General features: G+C 35.7%; 1 protein-coding gene across 1 annotated transcript in view; it reads left to right on the plus strand.

Moving 5' to 3' along the window:
* TERB1 (telomere repeat binding bouquet formation protein 1) overlaps positions 1-11,274 on the plus strand; it is a 105,377-nt gene that overhangs the window by 89,986 nt on the left and 4,117 nt on the right. The window contains exons 12-16 of the mRNA XM_058279891.1: positions 2,703-3,052; positions 4,505-4,569; positions 4,846-4,941; positions 10,194-10,343; positions 10,651-10,716. Coding sequence (XP_058135874.1) covers positions 2,703-3,052; positions 4,505-4,569; positions 4,846-4,941; positions 10,194-10,343; positions 10,651-10,716 — 727 coding nt within the window. The remainder of the gene's footprint in view (positions 1-2,702; positions 3,053-4,504; positions 4,570-4,845; positions 4,942-10,193; positions 10,344-10,650; positions 10,717-11,274) is intronic.

Consider the following 11,274-nt stretch of genomic DNA (forward strand, 5'->3'; position numbering starts at 1 on the left):
GTCAAAGTCATGGAGACTGTAGAGGGTTTTATGCTAGCAACCCAAGGGAAAAAAACAAACAAATTCATTTCTAAATCTGACCCAGACCTTCACTATTTTGCAGAACTGCTTAAATTGTTGGGTTTGCTTCCATGGCCTTGGTATATTTTGTTCAGCATGATTTTAGTCAGTATTCCAGCCAGACTGTTCATCTAGAACCAAACCAATCTATGTTTCCCTATAAATGATGTTTTGGAAGTAGCCTACTCCCTCCCAAAAAGTTCTGCAGTCTAATTATTTACATGTGGTAAATTAATCCTGGAGGTGAAGCCCCATACTCTGTGCTCCATAATGGTATTTCTAGTGATAACTTTTGTGAGAAAGCATTCCCATTGCAGCTGGATCCTAGATTATTCCAGTAAAACAACTAGACATTTTAATAAATATATTGTTCTAAATTTCATCTCTTAAATATTGATCAGTGATGATGATGATGATGATGACATACACAAACACACACACATTTATTCATAGAAACCATTTATTCACCAATGGCTCTGCTTGGCTCATCCTCAAAGTGCCTGTGACATTATTAATAATTGGTCATGGTCAGAGAAACTGCTTTCTATCAGGCAACACTTATCCAGGTTACACAATGCAGAAATGCTACTGCACTTACCTGGCTCTGCATAAGCAAATTATCCTGTTTTTGTGGTGATGGGGCTTACGGTGTCTTCTCCTGGAAATGGAAAATATCTGTACTGTGAGATATATCATAGAAGGAGCCATCAGACCTGATTCCATGTATATTAAGAACAATCTAGACTCTAGGGGAAGCTTCTTTCTTAGAACTAAGAGAGTCTTGCTGGACATTGGCCACACTCTGGCTTTCACTTGTTCATGAGAATCATGGATTCAAAATTGGGGTTAAGCAAATTTTCAAAACCTGTTGAAAACATCTTAGAGGCCATTGAACAATTTTAATATGCCACTAAAGATGGTAGGTAATTCAGTGTTTGTGTTATCACATTCAGTGTTCATTGTTATCAAGAACCCAGGCTCTTTTCTATCCTTCCCCCTGGGATCCTTTCATATTGGCTTTTTTCCTCATGGTTGTTTCCTCATGAATACAGTGGGTTTCTTGCTACTCCAGGTAATTTCAATCCTGATCAAAGACTGTAAGGATCAAAAGACTTTCTCCTTCCATGTTTGTCTTTTATTTGGGAAGAAAATCTTCCCCCCCAAAATTGCCTCTTACATCTCATTAGTAGTTACTGGTTTACAAGGGAGCTTCAGAAAACCTGACAATGGGGGCTGGGGTTGGCATTGCTTAGACAGGACACATTTCATTCCTTAATAAAATAAGGAAGGGTTCTTTTAGCAAGGAAGAATTGGGAAATGATGGCTGTTGGTATACAACAAATCATGCCTGCCACATGTTGTGAAACTTAAATTTTTAATGTTAGTCTAGGTAAAGAATGTAACCCCAAAGATCCATCCTGTATCTGCCTTATTTCTGTTATAATGGAGATTCTCTCCTGTTATATTGCTGAATAAATTATGTGGGCGGCTAATAAATAAATAAATAAAACTTGTTTTATTGGGTTTTTTTGAAGGACAAAGAATAAATATGAGGTTAAATCCATCATATTTACCTAGAAGCCCTCTTTTATTTATTTATTTATTTATTTTTTTGCAGTTGTGGAACATATCACTGAATAATGTGCTAGCTCCTTTCTAACGAACAGTGTAGTTATTTTCAACATTTGGTTGTTATAAGCAATATTGCAATTAATGACAACATTTTGCACATGTAAAAGTGTATCTATAGGATTAAATATATTTTTACAGTTTAAATTATGAAAGAAAGATACTGACAAATTGATTTTCCATAGAAGTTGCACAAATTTACACTCCCATCTACAATTTTGGAGTGTCTGTTTCCCTACATCCTTTTGACCATTGCCAATGTGATAAATGAAGAAAGGTGTTAGTGTAGTTTTAATGTTTATTTCTCTTAACAAGTAGAATGAAACATTTTTCCTGTGTTTAAGAGCTCTTATATTTCCTTTCCTGTGAACGATCTGTTCATCTCCTTTGCCTATTTTTCTATTGTTGATATTTTTCAAATGGCTTTTTAGAAGCTTTTTATAAAAAATATTTGAAAAAATTATCCTGTAGTTTAAGATATGATTTATACATGTTTTTTCTAGGTGTTTTGATTGTCAAACGGTTTTGCTTGTGACCCTTTTCTCTTCCTGAGTTTTTTTTATTTCCCCCTCTGTCTTTCTTGGTCTCCAGCAGAACTTTTTTTTTTTTAATGTAGTCAAATATATTAGTTTTTGGGTTTTTTAATTGATTTTTTTGTAATACTTGGAAAGATCTTCTTCCCCTTGAACATATTGAAATATCATGATTTCTTTTAGAATGTATGTAATTTCATTTATTATATTTAAATATTTGGTTTATTTTGAATTTATCTTTGTGTAAATTGTGAGTTATGGCTCCAACTTATTTTTTTTCCTTAGATGGCTACTGAATTGTCCCAATATTATTTATTGAATAGACTTTCTTTACATTACTATTTGTGAACTGCCCCTTTTAAACCATGTGTTCTATTGCCAATCAGAAACCTTTTATGCATTATATGAAGGGAACATAAATTAGATTATAAAGCAAATGGAATATCGTGAAATTATTTACTTGTCATTTTTACATTATAGGAAAAAATACGAAGAGAAGAATATAAGAACAGTATTTCATCAATGAATATAAATATCCAGAATACATTGAAGCACCTCCATGCAGAGAATATCAGTGGAGGTACCAAAGCAGAAAATAAGGATAAAAGCCAACCTAGTCAACCTCAGAATTATAAATTTCATGTAGTCGTGAATAAAGCATGTACAAATGATGACCAAGTAAAGACCCTGTTAAAGAGTACAAATCCAGTTAATGCTTGTTATAGGGAGAGTGGGCAAAACAAGACTTCATATAAAGCCAATTCAAGCTGCAACCAAAACTTATATGAAGAAACAACTTGTGAAAAGAAGAAATTTGCTTCTCCATCAAGGTATTGTTTAGTCATTGTTTCTAACTATTATTTATTCAACAAGTATTGCCATGTGCCATAGTGTTAAGCACTGGGGATATAATGATAAAACATGGTCTTGGGAGGAGCCCAGAATAGGAAATGGTGGGAAAGGAGTTTAGACGGGGAAGAATGGGCCAGTTCAGCTAGAGCCTTGCATGTTTTACTCAAGATTTTCTATTTTAACTTACAAAAGATAGGGAGCCATTGAGAATTTTAAGTTGAGTGACATGATCAGATTTGAATTTTAGAAAGGATACTTAGACAAGTTACACTGAAACTCTATACCCAAAGTAATAATACATGCATTGATAATTCATCAGCAATATAGCAAAAGTTAGTTTGTAAATTTAATATGATAAAGTAGTAGACTCATGAGCAGCATAAGGTATGACGGAAATCTAGTTTGGGCTTGTCCTTTCATTGGTACTCTGTACCTCATCTCCAGTACATACCCTTTTCCCCTCACAGGTTGCCTGTGGGCCTGCACCCAGGGTTGTAACTTTTCTTCTTAAATCCTTTGTTGTGTTCTGTTATTCTGATGGTTGCTGTGCTCAGTAAAAACTGGAAAGATGTTGCTATGTTCTGGGTAGGTTCCAGGGTAAACTAAGTATCAGGAAGATGGATTATATTACCACCACCCCTTTACTCCTTTGCAAAATCATTTCTGATGTTAATTCTGATTTGATTTCTAAGGGACGTGGAACTGGGAAACAGTGAAATGAGTTTTAGGTCAGCCTTCTCTCCCTCTGACCCTTCTTCTTCCTTTAGGGTTAGCTTTATTTCTACCTCATTGGTGTTTTTAATATTTTAATACTACTATCAGCCGAGTTATTAATATTCTCAGGTTCTTTTCTTCTAGGTAATTTCTCCTACCAATATATACACATGAACACATATCTATAGCTATAGTTATAGCTATTTTCTGATCTATTGCTCTTGCCTTTTTCTGCATTATCTGTTAATCAGTGTAACAGTATAATCAAAATTTACATTTATTCCTCTAGGAGCACAGAGTTCAAACACACAAATGTTTTGAGAGTCATGAAAGATTTTAAAAATTCAAGTCCTTAATGATTATTGTTAATGCGTTGCTATCCTGTTTCCCATAATATTTTTTTCTCTCACTGATTTCATTCTTTCTTTTTTTGTCCTCATTCCCTCCTATTTTCTTCTTTTATGATTTTTTTCTCCCATGTTTCTGCTGGCATCAATACTCTTGACCTCTGGAGTCTTGTTTAACTCCATTTCTAGAAATAAGACTATAAGCATTACAACCCTACTTTGGGTGAATTTGGTAGAGTTTGGCAAATCCTGACTCCAGCTCCTTCTGTTTGCCAAACACCCAGAATTATACCAATGCTCACAAAAACATTTTCCTACACATCAAGCAGTATGTTCATTTTTAGTAATCTGGTGTCTGTTTTCTTTTAGTGATGATGTTTTTAAACGTCCAATTCCCACTGTCAAAAATAAAAAGCAGCAGTTACCGGTAACAGGTATGATTAAAAACATATTTAGGTAACACATATAGCTGAAAATGTATATTGATATATCTTTCCTGTGTTGTATTAGCTGTTCTTTTGACTCTCTTTCTAATGCTAATGCCTTAGTCACCTTTTATTGCTGTCAGAACCTTTCTGTATATCTACCAGGATGACTAGATATGTAGTACAAAACTAATGTTTATGAAAATTTTGAGAATTAATCAATCTTGAAAACATTAGTTTTATTTTGTGAATTAAAAAATCTTGTGTTTTACAATTTTTTTTCAGATCCATTTACATTATGTTCAGACATAATTAATAAAGAAGTCATCAGTTTTCTAGCAACTGATAATTGTTCCAAAATGTTGAAGAATAGGTGTGCAGGTAAATATTTTTTAATTACAGTAATTTCATAATTAAATTTAATATATGGGATCTAGAATTTGTAATAGTTCTACCTTCATGATCAAACTTCAATTCCTTTAGAGAAAGATACACTGGACCATCATAAAGCATAAATATTAATACCTTCTACCTGAAGAAATATAAATCGGCATTAGGCTGAGTTCCCAGTATTTGTTTATAGGACTCTATATAGTAAATGCCTTTTTTATTATAACTTTATTATTCTCTTGTCATAGTTAATACCATCTTAGGTTTAACCTTACTGAGTAAAAAAAATAGTATTTTATATTTTGAAAGAGCCAATAAATAGATATGTATTCTGAATTGTGCCATGAACATTATTAGCTTTAAGTATCAAATAATATATATTTTTATATTTATAATAAATATAAAAGTGTTTGTGTTCTATGCCCCATTATTTATTTTTTTCTGCAGTGACCTTGTATATGTTCCACAGTGCTTATTCTATCCCTTCACCTCCTCTTTCACACGCCAGTATTTCTTCTTTATTTACTCTTACTGTCACACACTGCTCTAAGGAGAAAATTGAGGCTACTCCATATTGAACTCAACATCACTATTCTTCATTCTTAGATGAAGAGTCTATCTTTATTACCCTATTTATGGAACATCTAGCCATATTCTGAATCCCTTATCTTTTTTCTTTACCATTTGAATAGTTGCTGTGTCTTTCTCTTCAGCCTCTCTCTATTCATTAACTCCTTATGTCCTTTCTGAACTATGCTCAGTTCTGATCTTTAAAAAATTCTCACCACTTTGTGTGATTTGCTATCCCTTCAAGTATTCATCCACTTTCCAGATTTTTACACTTGCTCCCTTTTCTATTCATTCCATTCTTTTTTTTTTTTTAAAGATTTATTTTTATTTATTCCTCTCCTCTCCCCACCCCCCCAACCCCCGGCCCCATTTCTGCTCTCTGTGTCCATTCACTGTGTGTTCTTCTGCATCTGCTTGCATTATCCTGCAGCACCGGGAAACTCTTGTCTCTTTTTTGTTGTGTCATCTTGCTGTATTAGCTCTCTGTGTGTGCGGCGCCACTCCTGGGCAGAGCGTACTCCTTGCGCATGGAGGAACCCTATGCAGGGATGCCCCTGCGTGGCATGGCACTCCTTGTCCATGGCAGCAGCACTGCACGTGAGCCAGCTCACCACATGGGTCAGGAGGCCCTGGGGTTTGAACTCTGGACCCTTCATATGGTAGACAGATGCTCTATTAGTTGAACCACATCAGCTTCTCTTATTCCCTTCTTTTTTATTTTTTTAATTCTTAAAAATTTATTCTCTCCCCTTTCCCGCCCTACCCCCACCCAGTTGTCTGCCCTGTCTGTCCATTCGCTTTGTGTTTTTCTGTGTCTGCTTGTATTCTTGTCAGCAGCACCGAGAATGCATCTTGCTGCATCAGCTCTCCATGTGTGCGACGCCACTCCTGGGCAAGGCTATACTTTTTTTTGCACTGGGCATCTCTCCTTATGGCGTGCACTCCTTGTGCGTGGGGGTCCCCTACACAGGGGACACCCCTGTATGGCATGGCACTCCTTGCGTGCATCAGCCCTGTGCATGGGCCTGCTCATCACACAAGTCAGGAGGCCCTGGGTTTGAACCCTGGACCTCCCATGTGGCAGGTGGATGCTCTATCCATTGATCCAAATCCGTTTCCCCCTCATTCCCTTCTTAACCCGTACAATCTGGCTTCTTTTATTGACATTTAACTAAGCTTTAATGTTAGAGGTTACCTGAAGCCTCTTTTTCCCATAAAAACCAATGGCTTTAAAAAAAATTCTTCAAGGCAGCACTGAGCCTGCAGGGTAGACATCATGAGCAAAGTTCACACACCCAAGTAGAAAAAAATTTATGAACAAGAATTTATCACTGAAATCAAATGGCAGCAGACATGTCCAAGGAATATTGCAGGGATTTAATCCCTTTTTGAATCTTGTGATAGATGAGTGTGTGGAGATGGCAACTAGTGGGCAACAGAACAATACTGGAATGTTGCAATATGAGGAAATAGTATCATCATGTTAGAAGCCTTGGAATGAGTATAAATAATGGCTGTATTCCATAGAGAAATCAATTGCTTCCACATGTTCCCTCCCCAAAGGGCCTGTTTAACTGTGACACAATAATTGGGTCATGTGTGTTCTTCATTTTAAATTTTTTGGCATGCTTCGGATGCTGTAACAAACTTACAGGGGCACTACATGATATTTTAAATTTTATAAGAGAAACTCAACAATAGTCAACATCTGTTGGTTAGCATCAGCTACTAGCCTAAGGTAGTTCATAATTTCAACTTTAGATCATGTTACATTTCTTTTGATGATGGCATTTCTTTGTGACACTGGGTTTTCAACAGTTGTTGTGAAAAAAAGCAAGCACTGCATGAAAATCAATGCAGAACAGGAAATGAGGGAGGCAAGTGTCAAATTTGATTCCGAAGTTCAAGACGTTATGCTGTACCTAATAGGGGCACACATTCCACTAGGAAGTAATTTCTATTAATAAGAATGAAATGCAAATATTTTTTCTCAATTTGTGTGCATTATTTTTTCAAATAGCTACTAAGTTGTTGGACCATAAATACTTACTAGGTTGTTTTGGACCTAATAGAACTGTTAGCCTAGGGAGTCCATAAACATTTACCAGGCCCTAAGGATGACATGAACCAAGAAAGTTTGGAAACTGATCCAAAGTATTCCTTTTGGCAGACTAGACATTCTATAACTGTTAACCCTTAGTTTATTTGAGGTGGTTCTTTCCTAGTTCCTTTCTTCTCTCAGTGTCCATTCATTCATTTCACAAACACTTATGGAGTGCTTATTCTGTGGCAATAAGATACAAAGATGAATAGAACTCAGTCTTCACTTCAATCAGTTTCTGGTTTAATAATCACTCCATTTTATTACCTTATTATCTTTCTCTTCCTGTCCAACACTTATTGAACTCTGTCTCTATATTTACCTTTATGGTATAAATTATTAATATGCTGATAACTTACAAATCTATACTTCTACACTTGACTTTTACCATGGGCTATATATAGCCTCATTCTTCTATTTCCACCTACAGGCAGGACATACCCACTTAGATATCTTGTTGTTACCTCAAACTCAACATATCTAAAACATCATTTCTTTCTTCTCTTCAATAGTCCTCTCCCTGCAACAGCCACATTCTGGCAGTGTTGCCACTATTCTTCTATTGTCCCAGACTTCAAACTTCATATCATCCATAGCATCCCCTATTTTCAGCCTGCCTAATTTGGTTCTTTCTCCTTTCTCACATAACTCCTTTTTGCATCATGACTAAGTTACCCTAGCAACTTTCTAGTAGTCTTTCGGTCTCAAGCCTCCTCCCCACCTAATCATAATATGCATATTACTGTTAACCTCTCTTCCTAATATGTGCTTTTTATTATGTCACCATGCACAAGAACCCTCAATACCTCCCTGTAATCTACTGAATCAAACCCTCTGCCTGATTTTCAAAATTGTGTAGAATTTTTATACTGTTTCCACTTATTAAATTTTATTGCACACCTGTTCTCCTTTGTGTCTGCTAAGAATTTGATATGCTCATTCCAAACTTTGGCACCCAATTAGCTATTAGATTACTTGAGAATTATCATAAACTTACCCCTTATCCAAGGGTTTAGTCACCAAATCCTGCCAGTTCTATCTCAGAAATCTCTTCCCACTTCTTGCAAATGCTTGGTTTCAGAATGCCTTCGTCTATATTCTGAATTATTGAAGTAACCACTCAACCAATCCTGATGCCTTCATCTGAGCTTTCTACAAACCAAATGAAATCAGTCACTTTCCTGCTTAATAAATATCCTTCAATTCCTCCCCATGTCTTAAAGATGGTTAAAATCCTTAGCATGGCTTTCAGAACCCTTCTTGGTGTGACTTTCTGTAACCCTCACCAGTCTTAACTTTTCTCCCTCTCATTTTCCACACTCCTGTGGCATCCTATACTCCAGCCACACCAGAGTACCGATGGTTCTTTGAACATACCGTGTTTTTGCACACTTCTGTGATTTTGTACATGTCTCCTGTACTTGAAATGTCCTCAGTGCAGCCATCTATTGGCTAAGATATCTTCTCCTTGCCCTTTAAGAATGGACCACTAATATCTTAGGTGACACGCTGATGGTGAACTTTATAATGGGTGGGTGTGACTGACATTACTTGAACCTACTGATCAGTCTTATCCTGAAAATAAGAGATGCAGTCAGATATTATGTGCTTTTTAATATGAGGCAGTAGGAAGTACACAATACTACCTGTGAGGAATTCTTGTAAAAAAATTGAACCCAAATCTGATCAATCATCTAGATCTAATTACCACCTTATAGGGCATACAGAAATATTTTAAAGGACATAACTAGGACACAATCAGCAAATCCAGACTTTGGGAAACTCTATAATATAAATGACCCAATGTCTTCAACAAATAAATGATAAGAAAGGAAGGGAGGAGAAACTCAAGACACATATCAACCATATGTAGTGGTGGATCTTGTTTGGATCATGATTCAAATAAACCAACTTTAAAAAGAAATTTTTGAAATGATAGGGAAATTTGAACACTGATGGGATATTTGATGATATTAAGCATTATTTTCTTAGGTATGATTATGGTATTGCCTTTGATCCCTTATCCATTAGGGATACATATGAAGTATTTATAGGTAACAAACAATGCTTTAATGCAAATATCAGGCTTCATAGTTCAATGCGTACATGGGGAACAGGGGAGAATAAATGGGGTATAGATAAAACATGATTGGCCATAGGTTAGTAATTATTGAAGCTGGGTGGTGGATACATGGCAATTCATTATATTCTTCCCTTTAATCTTGCATGTTGAAAATTTTCCATAATAAAAAGTTAAAAAAAAAAAAAAAAAGACGACTGGGCTTAAGGGTCAACTTCTTTTGGCTCTGATACTGACAGTGGGCAGACCAAGCCAGATGCTCCTCTTCTGTGTTGCCATATCTCTGTTCATTCCTGTATCCCAGCCCTTACTTTGCTGTATTGTTTTGGTTGCCTTTATGCCCTCATATGACTTTGGGCTTCTTGTGGTATTTATAATTAAGTTCCTGATTTGGCTTCAGTTGTCATCATAAAGATATTTGCTTTCATATATCTGTTATTAGATATTAGATTTTGTAACACCTATACATCACTTTAATTTGTTTTCTTTTAGGTTGCATAGCAGTAGGAAAATCCCTGAATAGCCGAAATTTTAGCAAGCTCTTGCACTCTTGCCCATACCAATGTGATCGTCACAAAGTCATTGTGGAAGCTGAAGACAGATATAAAAGTGAACTAAGGAAATCACTTATCTGTAACAAAAGTAATTAATTCAGCAGCTTTAAAAATTGTAATTATGACTATAATTTCTGAACTACCATCTAAAGCATTGAGTATATTAAAAGCGTAGAGGTTGAAATACTGTTGAAAAGAATATCTGTCTCTGAACAACCAGTAATTAAGATGTAGCCAGGGATTAGATTTAGTCCCTGGTGGTTTAAAAATTATTTTTAGTCCACCTAAGGATTCCCACTAGAAGGGGGAAAAAGGAAATGTCATACTAATAGAATTGATGTGCTGTGACTCAGATTAATACTCTAAGTATGCTAAATGTTTTCCATGTTTTTCAGAAATCCTGCTGACCCCACATAGAAGACGACAACTCAGTAATGAATCTACTACACCAGGAGGAATAAGTGAATATATTTAATTTTTAAATAAATATTTATTTCATATATTCCTGAGAAAGAAGAGAGCAGCTGATTCGCTATTCTCGGTCTCATCATTAGTGGCTCTTAAATGATAACCCTTGGCTCTGATGAAGGTCATACTTTCTAAGAAAGGAGGCTTCTTTCTTCCCTTCTTCATGCTACTTGCTCACTCATTGGCTGCTAGAAGGGAAAGGAGCAGGAGGGAGCTAACATTTATTATGCACCTGATTTATGTTATGTGTTTTATAGATACTCTTTCCTTTACTTCTTCTAATAACAATATTGTAAGGTAGGTATTAGTTTATTCCCACTTTAAGGCACAATAAGTTGGTAAATGGCAGAGCTTAGGTTCAAATGCAGGCCTTTTCCAAAAGCCCCTGTTCTATATTTTGAATCACATTTCTATGTTAAGAACACACAATGCTTCAGAAAGATTTTGCAGGGAAGTTTTTGCTCATAACTTCAGACAATCAAGATCGAAGAGACAAATGGTATAAACCTTAAAGCACTGCTTAAAAATCAAAAGACTTCTTAAATGATGAG

The sequence above is a fragment of the Dasypus novemcinctus genome, chromosome 18 (assembly GCF_030445035.2).
Source record: "Dasypus novemcinctus isolate mDasNov1 chromosome 18, mDasNov1.1.hap2, whole genome shotgun sequence".
Lineage (NCBI taxonomy): Eukaryota > Metazoa > Chordata > Mammalia > Cingulata > Dasypodidae > Dasypus > Dasypus novemcinctus.